The sequence below is a fragment of the Schistocerca gregaria genome, chromosome X (assembly GCF_023897955.1).
Source record: "Schistocerca gregaria isolate iqSchGreg1 chromosome X, iqSchGreg1.2, whole genome shotgun sequence".
NCBI classification, from domain to species: Eukaryota; Metazoa; Arthropoda; class Insecta; order Orthoptera; family Acrididae; genus Schistocerca; species Schistocerca gregaria.
The window spans coordinates 38,405,936-38,432,251 of NC_064931.1; the positions used below are offsets into that span (position 1 = coordinate 38,405,936).

At 39.9% G+C, this 26,316-nt stretch overlaps 1 protein-coding gene across 1 annotated transcript in view; it reads right to left on the minus strand.

The window, feature by feature from the left end:
• Window positions 1-865: 865 nt before the first annotated feature.
• The window catches only part of LOC126299544 (calsyntenin-1), a 73,234-nt gene continuing 47,783 nt past the window's right edge, over window positions 866-26,316 (minus strand). The window contains exons 15-18 of the mRNA XM_049991539.1: window positions 21,413-21,704; window positions 12,274-12,446; window positions 6,072-6,284; window positions 866-5,922 (exon numbers count right to left, since the gene is read on the minus strand). Coding sequence (XP_049847496.1) covers window positions 6,084-6,284; window positions 12,274-12,446; window positions 21,413-21,704 — 666 coding nt within the window. The 3' untranslated portion in view covers window positions 866-5,922; window positions 6,072-6,083. The remainder of the gene's footprint in view (window positions 5,923-6,071; window positions 6,285-12,273; window positions 12,447-21,412; window positions 21,705-26,316) is intronic.

A 26,316-nucleotide genomic window follows, 5' to 3' on the forward strand; every position in this document is an offset into this window, starting at 1 on the left:
GAAACAGCACAAAAGAAGACATTCTGCTTTACTCTACAGCACAATATATTAACAAATATTAATTATGACATTATTCTTTTCTAAGGTGTAGTGTTGGGGAGTAACATGACATGCTACTACAACTTTTAAATTCCACCAGTATTATTTATTTGTGTGTTCTAAGTGTGCACAGTTGGTTAGCAAATTTATTACTAATGTTAATATCTTTAAAAAGCCTAAAAGAACTGTTAAGAAACAAAATATTAAGCAAACTACAACCTATTATGCTAGGTCAGTATGAAGAGGATTTCATACTGTTAAACCCTTACATCATTGTCATCAATTTAATCAGTCCATATAAGTTCGCTTAACAAACCTAACTTTTGTTTAGATCATGTCTCTAACAGTCTGAGAACATCACTAGCAACACTGAGATACCTAACAACAGAACACTGGAATATTTTCAAGTTTGTTTTTAAATTTGTGGTGTTTTATTTTCATAGTTCTCCCTCCCTCCCTCCCTCCTCTCTCTCAACCATACTTTTATTCACATATTCCGCCCAAAGCATATAAAATGCTTCAAAATTTCAGTGAAAGGACACTCATTACAAATTTTTATAAGTAACACACTGGATAAATTGTTTCATTCTGAAGAACAGCAACAACTTTGAAAAAACAAACAGGTAATTCATTATGTTACACAGTGTGGCACAAAAATTCTGTACAAAATATAAATCAGATTTCTGAGAAAATGCTGAAATGTTCTATGTACATATTGCTTTTGGACATTATACTGGGAAATTGTACACACATATTTTCATTACCATGATATGCATTTTACTTTTTATGTAATCACATTCTCATAGGAAATATAAAACAGAATGAATATGTCTCTCACACACACATTTATTTTATGCAGTTGTTTTAATATTATTTGTAAAATATACAAACACTGTCTGAAATTATTTCCTTATGTTCAATAAAAACAAAAGTTTTGCATCACATCACAAATGCAGTCTAGCCTAATTCAAAATCATAACGTTATTTGTGTGACCACTACAGCATTCCAATTACAAAAGGAACAGCAAGTTTATTGGAGATCTTAAATTTCATGCAGAGTGCTGTATGTAAGTCTCAATGTTTGTACACCCAATCAGTTCAAGTGCGAAGTGAGATTTGTTGACTGGTCCAAAGCATGGCCCACTGAAATCTATTCAAGTCATTACTATGTGAAGATTAATTCATCTTATAATGAATGGACAGTAACACGTGAACTCAGAATACAGACAGATGGTTGAATCGACACGTTATGCAGTCTTAACACTTATGGCAGAAGATCATACAAGTAAGTCTCACAAAACCAACAGGCAGTTTTTTCCCCTAATTAATAACTACCATTTTTCAATTTCCCCTTTAGACAGATTATTGTGGATATGGTGCACTACTCTTTTTGCCTCTGCTCATGTGTGACAATCTATGGAGCTAACACTGTGACAATCCTCTGGATTAAGCCACCATATTTTGTGCCAGGAAATTGTGTAAGAGTGCACTGATCTTCAACACTATAGCACTATGTCAATTCCAGCTGAATTCTTCATTCAACTTCCAAAGCTGAAAAATTGGTCTACAATATATTTATATTTATTTGTTTACATCCAGTTTAGTCTTAGTACAGCTCTAAGACTTGTTTTAAAGTAGCTAAATGATATGTCGATTTGAAAATGAAAACTCTGCAGACCATTATGAAATGTGATCTCCGAATTCTATGTACCTTAAATGCACCAATATTCCAGTCAATATATGATCTTCACCAGTACAGTCAAATGTACAGCCAAACTAAACACAAACACTGCCACACAAAAAGGGATAAAGCAGATCCAGCTGCAGAGGAAACCTCTTGTTCAGAGTGGAATGTACCAAACAATTTTCATACTGCCAGGAGGAAGGAAATGCTTTGTAGCTTTTACTGTTATGAGGCAGGAAACAGCACACACAATAATGGTTTCCTGTGTGTTTCTAACAATACTGAATTCTTTCTCAGTGAGGACAGTATGAAAATGATTTCCTTCCACTCTGGTTTGAGATGATTATTGGTGATTTACTCTTGATCTGTACAAATAAAAATTAAAATCACACACAAAAATAACACACAACACACAAAAATCCACTATAAAAATTTTGACCATCAGATCACAAATGTTCAGTCATCTTAGTTATTTCTTAAAATTACACAAAGTTTTGCTTGCAAAGAACAAAAAAGGCATGATTCAAATAAAAAATGTATTAAATAAAAATTTTCAACTTATTTTTAATTACAGGCTTTCTGTCAGGATACGGCTGTGAAACTAGCCCATGTGAAACCTGAATCAGTGCATGTCAAATGAACATTTTAGGTGATCGTAATATTAGAAGCCTTAAGTACATCACACCTTAGTAGCTGCTTATTAGAAGTGGCTTAAAACATAAAATTAACAGAAAAACTATTACAATAATGCAATTAAGAATATTACAACACAAATTATGTGTCATAAACACACATTCTTCTAACAGATTACATTTAAATATATAAAAGTGGATTTCCGTGTAATACATTTTCATTTTTTGGTCTTTCATGACCATAAATAATTACAGTCTAAAATATAAAGAAATACTGGAAAGAAGCTGTCAACATGTATGCCAAGTTGTCTACAAACTGTTTGACTTTTAATGTTCAGACTTCAGATAGGTCTAATGGTTAGAGGAAATATGTGGTATAAACAATGAGCCTATCATATGGGCGACTGAGATTAATACTTAAAAAACCCTCAAGTTAATGCAAGCATGACAATACTGAAAAAACTTAAACCTGTCAAATAATTAGTTACTATGCATTTCAAAACTAGTTTCTCTTTTGCTCTCCATATACATAACTATGATGATCTTTAACCAAATTGTTAGAGAAACAATGTGGTTAGTGCAATAGTCTCAGAAGTACAAAATAAATGCTCTGCTTACAAAATTACAACTCTTAACAGGCCAGTAATGAACCTCTTCCTAGTAACAATGTCACAGAATAATCAGTACAGCCACTAATCTTGTAAAATAAAGTAATGTGCCAACCTGTTCTTTTCGTGAAGTACAAACACCCAAATATCTTTACTCAAAAGGTAGAAAAATTAATTTCCCATGTATGTTAAACTTACTGCATGTATATTCCAGCCCATACCTATAACATCTTTTAGAAATTACAGTTAAGAGCAACAACAGAAGATTCCCACGAGTATTTTTCATTCAAAACTATGATACTAACTTAGAAAATAACTTGGCAAAACATTGTTACTTATGGCACATGTTACTGTCTATTGGCCCACGTAATAGGCACTAAATGGCAGTACATAACAAGAAAACATGGCAGTAGGTTGCATGATCGGAAGAACACCAAGTTCGTGATTCGAAGTTCAGGAAGAGTTCCAAAAATTTTAATTCTTCAACAATATCCTCCCGTTTTTCTGTTAAATTTCATAAAGTGCATATCTTTGTCAAATAGTGTATTTGCACTATAACTGGAATATTTACTTGAATGTAACAATAAAAGTTAAATATGTGACGGTGTACTGATAATCACACAACTGTTAAGACGGATGTCAGACAAGGGCAAGTAATATGGACAAGGGTAAACAGAAAGACAAGACCCTTTATTTCAAATGCTTTAACAACTGCTATGAGCAGTAAATTAAGTTACGAAGATTTAGAAAGCTGTAACATACATCAATCTGAAATCCAATAGATCAAGGGAATTTTGTGCGAATGTTTATTAAAGACAGAAAACCAACGTGACAATCTGTGGAATTTCATTCCAACTGCAACAGTTTGCATAATGAAGCCTCAAGGTCTTTCTTTCTAAAACATGAAAGTCCAATAATACCGAAATAATGAACACTGCTACTGTTCACATTGTGTATTTTTATGAGATGCATTGTAACTGAAAATACTCTCATACACTTGGAAAAAGCTACAGCTAACAACATATGCCCTTTCTATCCAACAAAGACCACTCACTGTAACAAAATTTTAATACTACAAGGGCAAGTGAAGGAGCACAAATGCAAAAGATCCAGACATGATAAAGGATAGTTAAACAAACATTGTGTATAAGCTGCTAGCAAAGTCACAAACACAAAGTGATCAAACTGTCTTTGTACAAAAGAGAATCCCTTCAATAACCAAATATGATAGTCAATAGAGGGGAGAGAAAAAAACAGACAGCAACATCCACTGCACAGATGAATCAGCAAAGATACAATACATGCAATATATAACAATAACTAGTTTATCAATAGTGAAGTAGTTAATAGTACTATTATAAGCTGAAATTGGAGTAATGGCATTTTCTCCCCATAATCTATTCATGATTTTACAATTTAACTCTCCCAAAAAAATTGAGATTTACAGTAAAGTTAATTTTGTTCCTTCTCCATTCAGTTAATACTACATAACTGAAAAAGGTGATATCAAAATACTTTTTACAAAATGATTAAAATAATTCCATTATAATGTTTCATTGGTCATTCACCATTAGTCAGTCATTATAATTGGTGTTTATATTTACCAGTGAAAATTCTAAGTCATGTTGTAGGACTTCTATCCAAGTATTTATTCCTCACTTCCTTCAACATGTTTATCACTTCTATTCTTTAACCAACAAGCTGCTTTTGCTATGGTCATCATAAGAGCAATTGTATATACCTGTGGGCGAGTAGCATACATATAATATGCCGAGGATAATCTATACTGAAAATTTAACTTCTTTCGCAATCTGTCTTCCCCATTTCTCCTCCATAGGGCTTAACAAACCTTCCTTAACTCAAATGTGTAACTGTACAACAATGGGTTGTTACAGATAACAATACTTAACAAATCTGTCCTGTTCTGCTCTTGAAAAATTTCATTAGGGACATAGATCACGTAATACCCTGGCATCTAACTCCATTTCCACTCATTACTTTAAGAATTCTGTTCTTTGATGAACCTTAGTTCTAACTAGTGTACAATCACTTCTGTTCCGACAGGCAGAGAAGAATCTCCATAAAACCTGTTAATGAAAGTTCCTGATGATAATTACTGTATTCATGCAAAAAAGAAAAATGTGAGACCACTGAAAGTGGGGAAGCAGGCTTGTGCAGTGTTTATATATAGTCCAGCAACACACAGTTTCAATACCTAAGCAGTTCACTGAAACACTCTACAATATACTGAAGATATCTTGGCAGGTGTTGACACTGTATCTACACACCAACTGCTCTGAAGCCTTTAACTGGGCTGACAGTAACAGCTACAGGTTGACAAGACTAATGACTGGTTCAAAATCTGTTAAGTTTCCCCGTGATTAACTCCATTCTCTTATACATTCACTTAACTAAAAAAACTGTAATTACACTACTAGGATGTTGCTGAATTTCTCTTCTCTCCTAAAATAATTCTAAAGTACGTATCACAAATTGGGAGACTTTTGTAGAAGGGTCACAAGTCAAACCTGACATAAGGACCAAACAAACAATAGTACTATGAAGTAAATGCAGAACTTGACACCCCAGATAAAGATAACATCCAGCTAGAACTGGGGTTAATAAATATGCTTATATAAAGCTGCACAAATGGAAAACATGTGATTAATGCAACCAAAAGCAAAGGAATGTGTAAGTACAATTATTCGAACAACTCTTAAATTACAATCTTAATCAGGTAACCCGTGTGAAGGAAATTATTTTCCTTTGAAACTAGTAACCATCATCCACAAGAATCTCATACCCAGCAGAAATGTTAGACATCTGAATTTAAATGCTAATAATGGTGTGTATTTGCCACTGAAAATTATTCTCTTTCAATTTTTCAGTGTGATATCTGAGAACAAGAACTGAGGACATCGGGCTTGCCTCTTGATTCCTCTCCACGGAAATGTTGCACCTAAAAAATAAAAATAAAATATAAATATCAATGGTTAAAAAGAGTGTGACTGCTAGAAATTAATTTTTCTACATAGTATTATGGACTTACGTAATATCTACCTACAAGACAAACATATCGGAAGGATAAAAGATTTTAAAATCACTTACTTTGATACTGATCTAAATAGCAAGTGTGGAATTGTCCCATTCAAGATCTCTTATTTTTCCACCTTCCCCACCTTCATCCTCTTCCTCATCCGTTGAGTCTAAATCATCATCACGATAGCTCGAACCATCATCAGATGTGTCGTCGTCTTCACACGCAGCATTGTTACTGCTGTTACCACCAGGTCTCGGTGGTTGTGCCGAGCCATCCAGTTGCTAAAGTTTAAACAATGTTATTAATACAGTTACTCAGAAAAATGGAACATATGACATGTACCTTGCAATACCATTTCATGTTGAACTTTATCATGAACGTCAAAAATTTAGTCTAAAAATTAAAATACAAAACTGAGAAAATAAGACAAATTTTTAAGTTGGGTTCAAACAAGAAATAGCACTTGACATCTTTGGATTTCTATTTCTGTAACCCATTTAACATGTCAAGCCAATTGCAGTGCCCGTGGCAGATTATTTCTGTACTGAGACTTCTTTGATGTGAGTTATCTTCTGTGTTAACAAACGGCAACAAAACTTCATGTGTGACTAATGTTGTCTGCTTCTCAGTTTGGAGCCTGTATCTGGATAGAGGAGGATACATATAAATAAAAAATATATCATTTACTTACAGGGGTTTTAATTATCTACTTGTACATATAAAAACATGCATTTTAATCATAACTGCAACTAACTGTTTCAATATTTTGTGAACACAGTAACTGGATAGAGATTTCATGACAGAAGAAGCAGTGCTAAAGTTACCACTGTACTGCAGGAATAGAACGACCAATGAGACTGCAGGAGAGGTGGGTAGATTTGTTATTGACAGCAAAGCTTGTTAGTTAATAGTAGTCAGAATACCATAACAAATTCATAAACTTGTTGATGACACAGAAGAGGAAACCACCACACTTTTAACCAAAACTTGCCAGCTGCTGTGGATCCACTCCTTTTTTTGCTCTGAACCTTACCTACATAGTTGCCACCTACTTCAACCCTTCACCTCTCATATGCTACAAAGTACAGGATGTCTCTGTGACACTTCTCTACACCTGTATGTATCTCTCTGCACCTATCCATAACATTATGATGAGACAGAATACTGGAGACATAAAATTATCTCATTGTGATAAATTGAACTTTCTGATAAGCATGTGCCACCACTTCAATGACATTCTTAGTCTACTCTTTCTATGCAAAATACCACACAATTATAAAATACATGTAATTACACATCTATTGGAATTGTACCAATGACTTGAGAAATTTGAGTGCAACAGTGAAGTTACCTGCAAAATTCTTTAATGGCTGGCCACATAAAATGTCCAGATGAAAACAAGTTAATTGTTGGATGTTTTTATGACTACCTGATTGAACTGTGATAGTTTTAGAGACGTTCAAACAAAGTTTGCAGTTAGTAGCGCAAAAATATCTAGATGCAATATTATTTGGAGGCAACTTGAACGTATCGCGTGTAGATTAGGAATGCCTACGTATTCACTGCAGGGGGTATAGACAGTATTGCGAAGTGCTTTTGACCAAGTTTTCCAAGAACTGTCTTGAACAGCTAGTTTGGAAGCCCACACACAAGTGAAATATCTTCAACCTTGTAGCTACAAGCAAGGCTGGACCTTATCAATGGCTTTACTATAGAGATGGGGGATTAGTGATAGTGGTATCATGGCAACAATGGTTACAAAAGTTAATCAATCAAGAAGGCTAGGAGACTATTTCTGCTGGTAAGAGCAATAAGCTGCTGTTAGCATCCCACTCAAGACAATAAACTGACATTTAATTACAAATGATAGGCATAGAGAAATTACAGGCAAAGTTTAAATGGATTTTAATTTGAGTTCCGGATAAGTATGTGTCGAGTAAGTGGATTAAGAATGGAAAAACCCGTGTGGGATTAACAACAAAATTTGGAAAATGCTAAGGAAGAACAGTCTGTTGCACACTCAGATCAAAATAGAAGGCACAAATGACGACAGGCAAAAGTTAATAGAACTTTGTACGTCTGTAAACATCTTGCTGAGAGCCCAGGAAAATTGTGGTCCTACATAAAATCAGTGAGTGTGTCTAAGGCATCTATCTAGTCATTCACTGACCAGTCTGGTGTGGCAGTACAAGATGGCAAAATGAAAGCAGAAGTACTACATTCCACATTTAACAAATTGTTCATGCAAGAGAATTATACAAACTGTTTGGCCATCACACAGACTCCTGTATGGATGACATAGTAATAATCAACTCTGGTGTAGAAAAACAACTGAAAGAATTTCAAGTAAGCTGCAGGTCCAGATGGAATCTTAATTCAGTTTCACGAAGAATACTTTATGGCACTGGCCCTTACTTAGCTCGCATTTACCGTGAATCTATCACCCAGTGCTAAGTCCCAAGTGATTGGAAAAAAAGCGCACGCGACTTCAGTATATATGAAGATTAAAGGAACAGACCTGCAAAATTATAAACCAATATTCTTAACACAACTCTGCTTCATAATTATTGAAAATATTCTCAGTTCAAATAACATTTCCTTGAGGGGGAAAAGCTTCTGTCCACAAATCAGCACAGTTCTAGAAAGCAGCGCTTGTGCAAAACACAGGTTGCCCTTTTCTAACATGATATTCTGTGAACCATGGATGCAGGACAACAGGCAGATTCCATATTCCTAGATTTCCAGAAAGCAATTGACACAGTGCTCCCACTGTAGGCTGTTAACGAGGGTATGAGGATAAAGAATAGGTTCCCAGATATGCGAATAGTTGAAAGACTGCTTTAGTAAAAGAACCCAGTACGCTGTCCTTGACAGCAAATGTTCAAAGACAAGGGTATCATCACGAGTGCCCAAAGAAGTATGATAGGGCCGCTACTATTTTGTGTATACATAAATGATGTGCTGGATGGGGTTAGCAGCAATCTGCAACTGTTTTTTGATGATGCTACGGTGTACGGGCATATGGTTGGCTCCATTTTATTGGGAGAGTTTCAGGAAAGTGTAGCCCATCTGTAAACGGATTGCATACAGGACACTAATGCGACCCATTCATTGCTTACGTGTTTGGGATCTACACCAGGTCCGATTAAAGGATGACATCAAAGCAATTTAGGGGTGGGCTCCTTGATTTGTTACCAGCAGGTCTGAGCAAAACCCAAGTATGAAGAAAATCCTTCATGAACTCAAATAGGAATCCCTAGAGGGAAGGCAACATTTTTTCTAAGGAACATTACTGAGAAAATTTAGAGAGAGAACTGGCATTTGAAGGTGACTGCAAAATGATCAATTCTACTGACACCAATGTACATTTTGCGTAAGGACTGCAATGATAAGAGAAATCAGGGCTCATACAAGGCATATGGAAAGTTGTTTTTTATCTTTCTCCGTTTGAAACTGGAACAGGTAAGAAAATGACTACCAGTGGTACAGCAAACCCTCTGTCACACACTGTACAGTGACTTGTGGAGTAATCACATACATGTAGATGATATTAAATGGGTTCTGTAATACAAAGAGCATCAGCAACCACACATCTGCTGTAGATGCAATGTATTTTGTGTACTCAGAATTTTAGAGCTACACAGATGCCATAACCAATACACAATTGCTGTTGTTGATCGACTTACATTGTGGTTGCCAGCTCTTTTACACACTGGCATGTCATGCACACCTATCATGAGTAGTCACCTTTTGACAACAAAGTCATTCCTGTGAAATGGGTTTAAGATTTACTGGTTATATATGGCAACACTGGCTACAATTCAAACAGCATTTATTCACAAAGTCCAGTCACAAAACCATCAGATTATTCATGCCACATATAATTTTACTACACAATGAGAGGTATCAGTTTTTCAGAAAGAAACTTTTAAACACAAACTTAACCCTCAGATTCCAAACTTTTCTCCCAAATTTTACTAAAATTGTTACTCCACACACTGAATTCTAAATTTAGTAAACAACAGCTTGCTTTAAACATTTACATTATTCTGTGGTACAAAATTTGATAGTTTTCCTTCATCAAGGAAAAAAAAATTGGTTGACAGTCTATCACCCTCCCCCTTTTACGCTCATTAGGAGATGTGATACTTATATCAGGTTCCTTGTCTCAAATTCATGGCATATTCCAGCTTTTTGAATGCATAGGTATATAGCATAAAAAAGTATAGTACTTGCATGAATTTCAGGCTGGCATACATCAAGAATACAACTAGAAATATTAATTCATGGCTTGGGGGGGGGGGGGGGGGGGGAGATTACAAGTGATGTGGATTAAATATGGCTTACCAATCGTCCAAGCAAAAAGCTGTTCTTTCTTGAGAGATCTTTTGCTGTATACCTTAATGCAACGCACAGGAAGCATCAGCCCTTTTCAAATTTATGAAGACAGTTAGAAGTCACTAATCTTTAATCACATTAGCAAAGAGAAAAAATGATTAGGGTGAGGGTAGGGGTTAGCGAGAGTGGGGATGGGGTGGGAGGTGGGGGGGGGGGGGGGAGGTTTGGAGGAGATGGAGGTTGCACACCTACCTCTCAGCACAGCCAAGAGCATTGGGGTCCCACCAGACACTCCAGGGTAGGCCTCCAGTGCAAGTCTACAGCACTGGCTGGGAGCACTGACTCAAAATAATAGAGCCACCACTGTACACTTGTCTATATTTAGACCAATGTGAGCCTCCCAGCTTCAGTCTATGCCCTGCTGTCAACTGTTACTTATACTGCAGCCCTCAAAATGTGGAAATTATTAGGTTACTGACCCTGTATTGCCTCCGGGCACTTTCATGTCATTGTATGATGTAGCCAATCAACAAACAAATTCAATAACCAATGTTTGTGCAGTGTGCCATAACACTTACATTCTCCTCGACCCAGATAAGCTGTTATTTTCAAGAGAGCAGAGAGTGGAGCTTTGGTACTATAAACAGCACAGAAAAAATATCCAAAGAAACAAAATGTACAATAGTGTTACAAGTTTCTGCAAACAAACCTTTTATCAACTGTTTCCTCCACTCTTTAATATTCTACAATGGAGGTATCAACCAAGGCGAGAGACAAACGGTTGGTCTTTTAAGTCAACAGTGTCCAGACATACTCGTACATGGTGTGCAATGAGCAGGTACTGAGAAGCTCCAGGCACAGCAAGACTGTGGTTCTGGTGTTCCAACAGAGGTTGCAATGTTATGTATGAATCTCTCAGTACGTGACACTCCAATACCGACGTCCGAGCTGTCTCCTCTTACTTCCTCTAAAGACACTGATCTCAGATTCTAGAATTAGCGTAATGATTTTCATAATTTTTTTAATTCAAAAAGGGTTCACAAAATGTGATAGTCTGGAAACACTAATCATGACAATGAAGCAGACTTTTTTTCATGACAATGAAGCAGACTTTCTGATTTCACCATGTACTACTTTTTTATCATAGTAACCAAATTTGAGCTTTTCTTCCTTTACAGTGAAGATCCTTTAATGGGAAAGAAATATAAGTGGCTTCAGGCCCTTGTATAGTTTGAATGGTGCTGCTGTTTCACTTTTTTTTGCGATGGGACAGTATACATATAAAGAGAAATATTATGAAATTTGCCAATTAGGTCTTATCTCACTACATATTCACCTCAAAACAATGAAAATTTACTCCTCACTTTGCTTATGAGCATCTCCATTATGGAAGTTACAAAAATGGTACAATATAAAACCCAAGATAAAACAGAAGACGCTACAAAAAAACCTTTGATATGACAGATCAGTCCATCCTATTCCTTTATTATAAATCAAATAGTTAGTAGTGTATTTAACACATTGACGTACACATTCATCAGTGTGACACCAATCTCTTGTAATAGTGACTCCTTTCAGCTGAAAAATTTCAGTTCAACAGCAACTGATGAGAACCACTACATAAAACTGTTTCATTTGTAATAGTGCTACTTCAACAAAAGCACCAACACAGATAAACTGCCACTCTAATAAAACTGTTTCAACTATTTTAGGTCTCTCACACAAAGAACACACTGTGAGAAATTTACTTCACTGCAAACAACTAAGATCTCTACTATTTCGCCACCTGTGCCACATAGTGGAGTAATCTGATTTTTAATGTTCCAGTGAGAAATTTAACTTCATGAAACTTCAATCCATTACACATTGTTTGATACAGTGTTTACAAGGTAAGTTGAGACTTTTGATTTGGTTTCTAAAAACTGCACATACCTCCATTGGATTGACGGTTATAGTAAGGGCAGAGTCATCCCAGGCCATTTCAGTGTCAGCAATTTCCTCCTGTGTAGCCCGATGATGTGCAGCACGGATTCTGATTACTCCCAACACAATCATGAACAATAAGAAACCCACACAGACAACTATGATAATGGTGACTGCATGACCTGTGACACACACAGACAAACATAAAATTAACAAAACCTCAACAATCTTGAAATAATGTTTATATACACTATTGTTTTAAAAGATAGTATAATCTTTTCAGACAGATTTTCATATTCTTTCATTCCATGCAGTGGTACTGAAAACTTGGAAGAATCCTCCACAAACATTAATAAATTGTTACAACTCAGTTGTTTCAGTAAGGCCACTCGGATTTTATATAACATTTCAAAAAAACGTTTTAAGTAAGCAACATTTCTTTCTTTCACACAATTAACTTTTAAGTAAAGTACATTATGCTTATGGGAATGTGAGTTTACATGACTGAGTTACAGCAAAAAATGCCATGTAAATGACAACTGTTTTAAAACTGGAACATAAAGTAACGATTACATGTTACTCAGCAAATAATGATTCAAAATTTTACTGTCTTGTTACATGAAGTAGGAGGTGGTATTAAAACTGGCTCAGTTTGCTTCTGCATCAGTATGCATGTGTCATCACTGCAATTTTCATGGGCAAATTCAGTTTCACCCACAATGCATATTACAGTGATCTTACAATTCTGCTTCATCCCATAGAGTTAATTATATTTCAAATATGATTGGGCAAAGACATTGTCCCTGTGTTTGGCATTCATCACTTATGGTGTAGAGTCTCTCTTTAATCAAGTAATGATTAAAATATTAATTCCTATTACATCCATTTCTTTGAACTTTCAGACATTGTTTGGAATACTTAACAATACCTTAACCCTATCCAATCCAGTTTTTCTACTCCCTGCATTCTCCCCAATTCTTATTTATTTAAATGGGTAAGATTACAATGTATTACATGTTATAACAGCATGGTTTTAAAAAAGTAAACTGCAATATGAGATCACTTAGACAATTTTCTATTCTTTTACACTACTCTTTGAAACTATATTGATGTTTGTGTACAATTTTTTTCTGTATTATAATTCTTAAAACATTCTCCCGTGTGCAGTACAGGCTTCCTCTGGAATGTTTTGTAACAGAAAATCTTTTTTCTTCTTCCTCCTTTCTCCTTGCATTTGCCGTAGACCATGCAATCCTTTGATTTTTTTTCACATTGTAAAATGCATTTTCCCATTTAGTTTTTCCTCAGTGTCAAGACAATAATGGTCTTTCTCTTTTCTTTGAATTTGTATTTCTCGCCTGGCCAACTAGCTGTAGGAAAGGTTAGTCTGTAGTTTTCCACGTTCATTTTTATCTACTGAGTAAAGAATGTAACTTCACTATAAGAACTTCATTCAGCCACAATAATAATTTTTCCTGCCATTTGTGATTCTGCCTTTTAAAATAATATCAACCACAGTACCAACCAGCACTGTCAACTCCTCCGATAAACTTGATGTATTCCAAAATATCAGTAGGTTTCAGGAACTGCACAGACTCTTTCTTCCTGTAAAGAGTGGTCAATTTGGTTTGAGAACCAAAGAACAAACTCAACGTAGTCTTTAACATCTTGTCATGGAATGAAAGACCCTATTTTCATCTCACTTTGATAGGCACTTAACTCATATTCAGCAAGTTTTCTCTTTTTCAAATCGCACGGAAAATCCTTCCTACAAGGCATAACTGTATCTTTTATACGTGCAAATTGAGGGCTCGTGTAGAACTTGTCAGTATAGATCTGATAGCCTGAACCGCCTGCACAAGCCAGCAATTACTGTTCCAAATGAACTACTATTTGGGTTGCGAAAGGTAAATCGAGACAAATTAGACTTTCTGTAGTTGTCTTTCCATAATACGAAATGTGAGAAAGAAGAGAGACATTTTCTGAATCACAAAGACAGAAAACTTGTAAACCCCTTTGTAGGCAGCACTTTAATACTTCCTTCGGATCCTAATGAGTTCTCATCTACAGCCACATTTCTTTTTGGTAAATAAAGTTCTTTGCATTTCCTGTCAATGTCATCAGGAAAGTTCTTCACCTTGCTTCTTCTCGAATGTTGACACCATTCAGCTGTGACAGATTGAACTAAATTCAGCATCCGAAATATCTGAGAAAAATGGAGATGAGAAAAAACATCCTTGAAGAATAGCGTTCATTGTAGCCAGTCTTCTGTAAAATAGTCAACTAATACGGCCTTCAAATTCAAGGCTATGTTCAATATAACACCAAGAAAAGTCTTCAGTTCTTCTACTGAAACAGTCCTCCACAAGTGCACAATGAGTGTTTTGTAAATGGAGTGACTTTCTGTATCTTTTCTTTGCATACATATTTGTAGCATTCACAATTTTTACTAATTAGACTTTCAGTGAAAGAGAGCTGAAAATACTCAAGTTCGGATTTTGTTCAAACTCCATGAGCAATGGTGAAACTCTACTCTGTGACACAAACAGGAAACTTCATGAGATCATTGTTTCCATCACAATAAACTTCTGGTACTAGCTACATAATGTGTCCACCAGTAAATACTGACTCACTAGAACTTTTATCATGGCACACGGTGGAAGTTTCTCCCCAATCACTTTCATCACAAAATTTTCCTTTGTCTTCAAATACATTGACAAACCACCTGCCAAAACAATCATCACTCACACATTTTCCACCAGATGATATCGTATAAGAAATATGCAAATCCAAAACGGTTTGAGTTGTCAGATCTTCGTACAAAGTGCTGCCATGTGCCTAGTAAATTCTAACAATGAAGTGTACAGAATGCACCATAATGGAAACATGTACATCTTCCAACATCGGAACCGTAACAGAAAATCAATGTTGGACACAGTCTGACAGCAGACTGGAAAGCTTTTAAGACTAGTTTTCTTGGAATTTTGCAAATGTTTGTTACAAAATCTGTCAACATCTCACAACTTGCATTTATCATACACTGAACACTGGGGAGCACAGCCAAATATGCAGTATGTTGTACCCTATCAATTTGATGCTCCATTTGGTCAGACTGTACAACCTCTTGTTACATGAGGTGACAAAATTACAACTTTTTGTGGTATATGAAGTTCAAGCCGTAAGTCAAGGAATTCATTTACATTTTAATTAAGAATTCTAATCACAGACTAGACACTACATGGTTATGTTAAGGCGAAACACAACAACTTACCACCCCCTCCCCCCCCCCCCACACACACACAAAAAACAGTTTATTAAGCAAAACATCCCTCCATGGAAGTGGAACACAAGAGAGCAACAAGGCTCTTACTATCCTGCCAAAACTACGTAGTACTGCATGTTACTGGGAGGTTTACAAATGTATTCTATGTAAAATTACATACCTATTACTGCCAGTCATATTGAGCATGTGGGCAATGAAAAATACAAATCACCTATGTTAGCATAATTCAGAAATATGGAGTGACACCAGTTATATACTGCACTGAGGGTTTCGAGAACAGTGAAAGAATTTATTATATCTGGAAAATTTGAAGCCAGTTTGTATGTCGTTTTAATCTATGAAGTGTTATGTATAAATGGCTGATAAATCTAAGACATGCTTTAATTTTCTTTTGATTCAAAAGAAGGAAGTAAGTTGTTATTCGGTAAGATAAAATGATAATCCCGCCATAGCAGGTACAAACATAGTCATATGACTGGGTAGTCACATTCCAATTCAAAGTTGTGCAGCATGAAAAGTGATCTTGGAAAATACCATTGCAGGAAGATATGACAACCTGCTGCTATCATTAATTTTACTGACAATGAGAACCAGAAAAGTGCGATAGTGCCAACAGCGAAAGTGACAGAAGGTGCAAGCAAACCTTGATAAAGAAAAGTTGATGCAAGTCAATGGTGTGCAAATCATGGAAGGAGAGACACAATGTCAAGTGGAGCAGGATTTAAGTACCTGCCCCAAAACAGAACTAGTAAAACACATCTAAGTATTTCACTGATGAGATACGTAAATGCATTATTAGTCAGCAATTTCTGTGGTACTATGAACAATAAAGGAAAACTCTCTCTGCAAAAACTTCACTGCTTTTGCTGCACAAAACTGGACTTACAGGCTAGCAAAGAAACTAAGAGAAAAATCTATACCATCTACCAGATTTGATTTCAAAAGAAGTCTAAATAAACGAGTCATTTTTCATATACACTATACTGTGAATAAATGTAGAAAAGTGACAGCATCCAACAAGTACTGTCAAACAGCAGTGCCAGGTATTTTTTTATTGTTCCGAACACAGGGTTTCACTTCATTGTCATCTCTCTTCTATGACGATAAGAGGAAAACTTCAGACTATCATGTAAGAATGGACAGTAAATAATTAAAAATATATAGAGACAATGAAAGGCAAACTTTTTGATTGATTAAGAGCACCAACCTTCTCAAACTTTTGCACGACAATGGTTCCCTATCCCCTACTGCCATACCATCTAGTAAGTCCTATTGAACTGGTCTGGAATCTTGCAAAGAAGAAGATCCATAGACATAATACGTCAAACCTCTCTCTGAACCCAAAATAAATAATGGTTGATGCATTTGTTGCTAATAAACAAACATTGTTTATCACCTTTCCTGGCACAAGTCTTTAAATGTAATACTACTACTACGGTGATTTGCATGTCAATTTTTGTTATAAGTGGCACAGAAAATCAGTATATAACAAATAAAACAACACAGAGTTAAAATGTACAAGTTAAAGAGTTGATTTCCCAGCATACACTAATGGCGCAAACCATGATGGTAACTTACACTTGGTGATCAAAAGTATCCAGACACCTGGCTGAAAATTACTTACAAGATTGTGCCACCTTCTATCGGTAATGCTGGAATTCAATATAATGCTGGCCCACCCGTAAGTCTGATGACAGCTTCCACTCTCGCAGGCATATCTTCTATCAGGTGCTGGAAGGTTTCTTGGGGAAGGACAGCCAATTCTTCATGGAGTGCTGCACTGAGGAGAGGTATCGATGTCAGAGTTCCAGAACATCCCAAAGGTGTTCTATAGCATTCAGGTCAGGACTCTGTGCAGGCCAGTCCATTAGAGGGATGTTATTGTCGTGTAGCCACTCCGCCACAGGCCGTGCATTATGAGCAGGTGCTCGATCGTTTTGAATCCCCGAATTGCTCTTCAACAGTGGGACACAAGAAGGTGCTTAAAACATCAATGAAGGCCTGTGCTGCTTGAGTGCTACACAAAACAAGGGGTGCAAGCTCTCTCCATGAAAAACACGTCCGCACAATAACACCACCGCCTCCGAATTTTACTGTTGGTACTACTCATGCTGGCAGATGACGTTCACCGAGCATTCGGCATACTAACACCCAGCTATCGGATTGCCACATTGTGTACCGTAATTTGTCACTCCACACAACATTTCTCCACTGTTCAATCACCCAATGTTTATGCTCCTTACATCTAGCAAGGCATTGTATGGCATTTACCGGCGTGATGTGTGGCTTATGAACAGCCGCTCGACCATGAAACCCAAGTTTTCTCGCCTCCCGCCTAACTGTCGTAGTACTTGTAGTGGATCCTGATGCAATTTGGAATTCCTGTGTGATGGTCTGGATAGATGTCTACCGATTGCACATTTCGACCTCCTCCAACTGTCAGTAGTCTGTCAGTCAACACACGAGCTTGGCCTGTACGTTTTTGTTCTGTACATGTCCCTTCATGTTTCCTCTTCACTATCACATCGGAAACAGTGTACCTAAGGATGTTTAGGAGTGTGAAAATTTCGCATACAGATGTATGCTACTAGTGACACCCAATCACCTGACCATGTTCAAAGTCCATGAGTTCTGCGAAGTGCCCTATTCTGCTCTTCACGATGTCTAATGAATACTGAGGTTGCTGATATGGAGTACTTGGCAGTTTGTAGCAGCACAATGCCACTAACAGGAAAAACTTATGTTTTTGAAGGTGTCCGGATACTTTTGCTCACAGAGTGCAGCTAGTATAAAATTTCTCAGATAAGTAAGTATAAAGTTGTTTACATAGTGGTGTCCCATAATCTATAAATCAATACATGTACCACGCTGGAATTATGTCTTTTTTTCAATCTCATTAAAATTATTTTTAAGACAATTTCAGTAACATTTTAAATCACAGATTTTAAACAACATTCTGTTTTGAAAATATACAGCATAATTTTTTTAAAGTAAAATTTACAATTAAATATACATCATAGGTTTACATGTAATGGGTGACAAACCGTCATTTTTAGAAAGTAAGTCCACATAGTTCAGATTATTAATCAACACAGAGTCATATCAAAAGTCTTGACAAAAACATCATCAAGATAACTATAAGCAACACAAATTACGCCATACAATATCACTCCAAGAAGTACTATGAGGTTCACATAATTGTATTCTTTGCACTATGTAAAATTAATTACACCACGTCATATCTGTCCGTGATGCAGTGCTTGTGATCTAAGTACAGCGCATTCATTAAAAAATTACAGGTTAATGTGTCAGTGTAACGGCATAGCGGATTACTGAAAAATATTGTGGAAGTTGTGGTATAGTTCCTAAGCTATAAGAGAATATGCATCCATTAATATATATAGAAAGAAACTTCCACATGGGAGAAATATATTAAAAACAAAGATTCCAAGACTTACCAAGCGGGAAAGCGCCGGTAGATAGGCACAATAAGTAAAACACGCAAACACACACACAGAATTTCTAGCTTTCGCAACCGACAGTTGCTTCTTCAGGAAAGAGGGAAGGAGAGGGAAAGACGAAAGGATGTGGGTTTAAGGGAGAGGGTAAGGAGTCATTCCAATCCCGGGAGCGGAAAGACTTCCCTTAGGGGTAAAAAAGGACAGGTGTACAATCGCGCGCACACACACATATCCATCCAATGTCTGCTTGTGTCTGTGTATGTGCGGATCCCCCTAAGGGAAGTCTTTCCGCTCCCGGGATTGGAATAACTCCTTACCCTCTCCCTTAAAACCCACATCCTTTCGTCTTTCCCTCTCCTTTCCTCTTTCCTGAAGAAGCAACCGTCGGTTGCGAAAGCTAGAAATTCTGTGTGTGTGTTTGCGTGTTTTACTTATTGTGCCTATCTACCGGCACTTTCCCGCTTGGTAAGTCTTGGAATCTCCACAGTACATGCTACTGTGGAATTTGAAGCTTACATATGATAAAGTGCTCATAGTTTGCCCTTTCAAGTTTTCAGTGTAAGTAGGCAGAAAGTACATCAGCAAAACACCTTTTATGTTTTAATTGTGTGTTATTTTATTTGTAACACACAGATGTTCCCCACCACTATTTATTACAAATTGACAACATCATTATGTGCCTTTCAGTATAGTAACAAGCATCTGTACATCTAAATATGAAATAGTGCATGTCTGAGCCATCTTCAACAGGGATGTTTGTTTTTGTAACTTGCAGACCCAATGATGAAAACACCGATCTGTCGAAACCGGTAACAGTAATAAAAAGAATTGCTAGCAAATCTTGGAAAACTCGATTCTTCGCGAATAATATAACTTTCAGATTGCTCCCAATGATTGATGCAAAGTCGTCAAACATATATTTGATATTCAAGTAGCTTTTTAGCTGGCCGCACAAGACTGTGTGGACTTCTTTGCAGGCATTTCCACTAGAGACTAAGCAATTGCCAATAATGGAACCTCTGGTGTTGGTGATATTAGCTGAACACATGACCCATTAGACCATTCGGTAAATTTGCTTATGCAGTTATATTAGATTTTAGTGTTGTGACATTGTAAGACCCTAAAGGCAGTCAGTCATCCACTTTTAACACTCTGCTGTCCGGCGACACCACAGTTGTGTTGGGCACGAAACAACGGTCAACGGCCAGCGACACCACAGTGGTGTCGTGAGCATAGTACCGCGCAGTGACCGGCGACACCACTTTAGTATCTTTTGCATTCTGTTGGTGTTCTGTTTAGGTAACAATAAGTTACACATGTCAACAAGTCTTTTGTTTTTATAACTACTTGTGCCCTTTCATCATGGCAGACAAAAGGGACGATACAATTAATTACAATGAATTCGTGGAGAAAAACTTGGAGGTTGGCACTCCATCATGTACGTTTCATCATGATCCGGTTGACAGACTTTCTGGTCACATAAAGCAATATCAACTAATAGGCCTACGCATTTCTGAAATGAATAAATTAAAACCAAGAAACTGCCATAAAAAAAGCAAACTTAATGTGCAAGTCTTGTGGAGTTGCGTTACATCTTGGAGACGTTTTTGTTTATCATATTAAAGAAATACTAAGTACCAAAGACAATGTAAATAAACAAATGTATGAAACAAATTTTTTATTTATTTAGGTATGTGTATCTTCGAAATTTCATGAAAGAATGGGAACACGGTTGAGAACTTATGAGAACTAACAATGCGATTAGCAAAACTTAACAATTTATAATCTCTTGATAATGTCAAGAATGGCCGGCAAAAAGTCAAGTAATTCGAATTAGCGATGTCGGCACCAATAAATTTGTACGAGACGCGCGGACAGCAAAGTGTTAAGAATACTGGAGTGTACACTATTGCCAGCTCCCCTCCCTGCTTCTCGGGTACGGACATGGCAGTGCTGACGCTGTGGCCAGGTTACCAGTTTAATTTGCCATGTAATAAGTATTCTGAACATAAGGGCATCATGTTTGTCAAGTGATTTACAAAAAATAAATAACCATAGAGAGTTGACCTGTATTGCTGTGGGAGTACAACACACAGCACACTGTGACTCATGCCATACACATTATGGATGAAATTTAATTGATCACTGAAAACCAAATATCAACATTCCTTTGTTGATTTTGATTTCTAATTATCCTAAGGAAAATACACTAAATGATACAAGAACCAAAAGTAACTGGACTATGACAAGAAACCTATCAAACCTAACTTTTTTTTGTTTTGTTTATTGTTCTACTGCAAAATGTGCAATCAAATCAAGTCAGCATCTCAGTGATGAAAAGTTTCACTTAGGTTATACGTACACATGCACACATTCTCTTTTGTTCACAGACAATTATACTTACTACCACCAGCAACAGCTGCTTGTGTGGAGTCCATTCCCGAAGTTAGGTAGACATCACTAACAGTCTGAACTGGGCGAAGTTCTACGTGATGTTTGTCTACATGGGCATGCCCTTGCAGTGGCTGCTGCACTTGTTCAGATGCCACAGCCACATCTGCAGCAGAAGCATGCTGATCTTTTTGTTCCTTCAACAGCGAGTCCTGCACAGATGCTGGTTCCACTGTAGCTTTTGCCGACTCAGTATTTTTACTCGGTCCTCTGTTAGCAGGTGGCCGTGGATGAATAACAGTCAACTAAACAAAAAGAAAATTAATTCCTGTGACTGCTTTATTTAGTGCTAAATTATTAAATCTAACGATAACTATATAGTTCATAAATAAAGCCCCAGAGTACAAAGAATTACGAGAGGAATCTGAATTCAGTCTATAATAGAAACTGAAAACCTTTTTACACAAATGAAAACAAGTTGAGGCAGAAAACTACTATACCACTAAGATAATTTTGTACTTACACATCTCAATCAATTATTAGAATTACAAAAAGTTATAGAACCAGACGTCCAATAACAAAAGGGAGAACCAATAATGCAGGCATGTGGGATAGAGTGAGATATAGTCGGATCGGGGCAGTGAGTGTGTGGAGAATCGGTGCGAGACGTGTGTGTGTGTGTGTGTGTGTGTGTGTGTGTGTGTGTGTGTGTGTGTAGGTGGAGTGGAGACGAGGGGAGGGGAGTAGAGTCGGGGAGGAGGGGAGGGGAGTAGAGTCGGGGAGGAGGGGAGGGGAGTAGAGTCGGGGAGGAGGGGAGGGGAGTAGAGTAGAGTAGAGTCGGGGAGGAGGGGAGGGGAGTAGAGTCGGGGAGGAGGGGAGTAGAGTAGAGTCGGGGAGGAGGGGAGTAGAGTAGAGTCGGGGAGGAGGGGAGTAGAGTAGAGTCGGGGAGGAGGGGAGTAGAGTAGAGTCGGGGAGGAGGGGAGGGGAGTAGAGTCGGGGAGGAGGGGAGTAGAGTAGAGTCGGGGAGGAGGGGAGTAGAGTAGAGTCGGGGAGGAGGGGAGTAGAGTAGAGTCGGGGAGGAGGGGAGTAGAGTAGAGTCGGGGAGGAGGGGAGGGGAGTAGAGTCGGGGAGGAGGGGAGTAGAGTAGAGTAGAGTAGAGTCGGGGAGGAGGGGAGTAGAGTAGAGTCGGGGAGGAGGGGAGGGGAGTAGAGTCGGGGAGGAGGGGAGTAGAGTAGAGTAGAGTAGAGTCGGGGAGGAGGGGAGTAGAGTAGAGTAGAGTAGAGTCGGGGAGTAGAGTAGAGTAGAGTAGAGTCGGGGAGGAGGGGAGTAGAGTAGAGTAGAGTAGAGTCGGGGAGGAGGGGAGTAGAGTAGAGTCGGGGAGGAGGGGAGTAGAGTAGAGTAGAGTAGAGTCGGGGAGGAGGGGAGTAGAGTAGAGTAGAGTAGAGTCGGGGAGGAGGGGAGTAGAGTAGAGTAGAGTAGAGTAGAGTAGAGTCGGGGAGGAGGGGAGGGGAGTAGAGTAGAGTAGAGTAGAGTAGAGAAGAGTCGGGGAGGAGGGGAGGGGAGAAGAGTCGGGGAGGAGGGGAGGGGAGAAGAGTCGGGGAGGAGGGGAGGGGAGAAGAGTCGGGGAGGAGGGGAGGGGAGAAGAGTCGGGGAGGAGGGGAGGGGAGAAGAGTCGGGGAGGAGGGGAGGGGAGAAGAGTCGGGGAGGAGGGGAGGGGAGAAGAGTCGGGGAGGAGGGGAGGGGAGAAGAGTCGGGGAGGAGGGGAGGGGAGAAGAGTCGGGGAGGAGGGGAGGGGAGAAGAGTCGGGGAGGAGGGGAGGGGAGAAGAGTCGGGGAGGAGGGGAGGGGAGAAGAGTCGGGGAGGAGGGGAGGGGAGAAGAGTCGGGGAGGAGGGGAGGGGAGAAGAGTCGGGGAGGAGGGGAGGGGAGAAGAGTCGGGGAGGAGGGGAGGGGAGAAGAGTCGGGGAGGAGGGGAGGGGAGAAGAGTCGGGGAGGAGGGGAGGGGAGAAGAGTCGGGGAGGAGGGGAGGGGAGAAGAGTCGGGGAGGAGGGGAGGGGAGAAGAGTCGGGGAGGAGGGGAGGGGAGAAGAGTCGGGGAGGAGGGGAGGGGAGAAGAGTCGGGGAGGAGGGGAGGGGAGAAGAGTCGGGGAGGAGGGGAGGGGAGAAGAGTCGGGGAGGAGGGGAGGGGAGAAGAGTCGGGGAGGAGGGGAGGGGAGAAGAGTCGGGGAGGAGGGGAGGGGAGAAGAGTCGGGGAGGAGGGGAGGGGAGAAGAGTCGGGGAGGAGGGGAGGGGAGAAGAGTCGGGGAGGAGGGGAGGGGAGAAGAGTCGGGGAGGAGGGGAGGGGAGAAGAGTCGGGGAGGAGGGGAGGGGAGAAGAGTCGGGGAGGAGGGGAGGGGAGAAGAGTCGGGGAGGAGGGGAGGGGAGAAGAGTCGGGGAGGAGGGGAGGGGAGAAGAGTCGGGGAGGAGGGGAGGGGAGAAGAGTCGGGGAGGAGGGGAGGGGAGAAGAGTCGGGGAGGAGGGGAGGGGAGAAGAGTCGGGGAGGAGGGGAGGGGAGAAGAGTCGGGGAGGAGGGGAGGGGAGAAGAGTCGGGGAGGAGGGGAGGGGAGAAGAGTCGGGGAGGAGGGGAGGGGAGAAGAGTCGGGGAGGAGGGGAGGGGAGAAGAGTCGGGGAGGAGGGGAGGGGAGAAGAGTCGGGGAGGAGGGGAGGGGAGAAGAGTCGGGGAGGAGGGGAGAAGAGTCGGGGAGGAGGGGAGAAGAGTCGGGGAGGAGGGGAGAAGAGTCGGGGAGGAGGGGAGAAGAGTCGGGGAGGAGGGGAGAAGAGTCGGGGAGGAGGGGAGAAGAGTCGGGGAGGAGGGGAGAAGAGTCGGGGAGGAGGGGAGAAGAGTCCGGGAGGAGGGGAGAAGAGTCCGGGAGGAGGGGAGAAGAGTCCGGGAGGAGGGGAGAAGAGTCCGGGAGGAGGGGAGAAGAGTCCGGGAGGAGGGGAGAAGAGTCCGGGAGGAGGGGAGAAGAGTCCGGGAGGAGGGGAGAAGAGTCCGGGAGGAGGGGAGAAGAGTCCGGGAGGAGGGGAGAAGAGTCCGGGAGGAGGGGAGAAGAGTCCGGGAGGAGGGGAGAAGAGTCCGGGAGGAGGGGAGAAGAGTCCGGGAGGAGGGGAGAAGAGTCCGGGAGGAGGGGGAGAAGAGTCCGGGAGGAGGGGAGAAGAGTCCGGGAGGAGGGGAGAAGAGTCCGGGAGGAGGGGAGAAGAGTCCGGGAGGAGGGGAGAAGAGTCCGGGAGGAGGGGAGAAGAGTCCGGGAGGAGGGGAGAAGAGTCCGGGAGGAGGGGAGAAGAGTCCGGGAGGAGGGGAGAAGAGTCCGGGAGGAGGGGAGAAGAGTCCGGGAGGAGGGGAGAAGAGTCCGGGAGGAGGGGAGAAGAGTCCGGGAGGAGGGGAGAAGAGTCCGGGAGGAGGGGAGAAGAGTCCGGGAGGAGGGGAGAAGAGTCCGGGAGGAGGGGAGAAGAGTCCGGGAGGAGGGGAGAAGAGTCCGGGAGGAGGGGAGAAGAGTCCGGGAGGAGGGGAGAAGAGTCCGGGAGGAGAGGATCATCATCATCATTATTATTATTATCATTATCATTTGCTGATTTGTCATTATTTACTAGCTTCCTGATATTTCAACGAGATAGATGATTTCGAAACACATCACATCATTCTGAAGTAGAACTAGAAACCATTGTAACGAAATGAATTGAAGGCATATTACAATCAGGCTAATGTACTACTGTCATATATTCCTGACTCAAGTTCCACACACAAGCTGTGCTAGACTTTTGTTTCATGATATACTTGAAATCAGTGTCATTGGTCACTGAAAAGACAGTGTCAAAGAGCATCACACTCGCATAAGCAAGAAATGTATTTGTTAACACACGCAGAAAATTAGGCACAAGCTCATAATTAACTGGGTATATCATTCACAGAGACTGCTCGCACTGTTCAATTGTTGCGAATGTTATATTATCACCCAGGTGCAATGTATGCTATTCAGCACACTAGGGACGTTAAGAGTATTCTTTACTTTTGACCGATAGACAGCTCCAACAGACTCCCTCCTCTGAAACAGGCAGATAGTAAAAGTGACTCCAATTCATCACATAATTTATATGAATCCTAGCCTACCACTGCCCCTTTGCACCCAAATTCCTCCTAGGCAGCCTTCACACTTTTCTATATCTTCACTTGCTACCTCAAAACTTTTTCTATTTTCCATATCCTGGAAACTACCTTATTGTTGTTTTCCATTCACTAGATTCACTTCTCTTTGTGTAACATTTTATCCTGTATGTTAAATTGGTTGCCTTTTTCCTCTTCGTCAGATGTTTCACAACTTACTCTACCTCACCCAAGTAGGTCTGTTTTTGTCTGGTCTGTGACTCTGAACTGAGTGGTGATTCTGCCCTCTAATTCATTGCTTGTTTGGCCTGTATGTGATTCCTTGAGAGGTATGGCATAGTCTGTAACATAGAAGTTATTAATACTATTATCAGAATACACAAATCTACTCTGCATTATGACTGTAAATAATTGCACCACATGGCAATGGCTGTTGGGCTGGTTTGATTGGAGACGACCACAAGCCATTAGTGTTAACGGTCATCGTACCCTCGAGGCAGCTGAGAGATGACAGTCACGCATTTACAATTACTGTATTTACCCAAATCTAAGCCACACCTGAAAAATGAGACTCTAAATTCAAGAGGAAAAAGTAGGTTGCACTTCAAAATCTAAAAAAATGTTGATTCATTCTAATATGACATACAAATTAGACAGAATGGATGAAGATACAGATACAGTAGTTTGGTTCAAGTCGTATGCTTAACAGTCACTTAAGCATTGTTTTTTGTAGATTAATTTGCTCTTTCGGTCATTGTTTATAGTCGCAGAAGATTTAA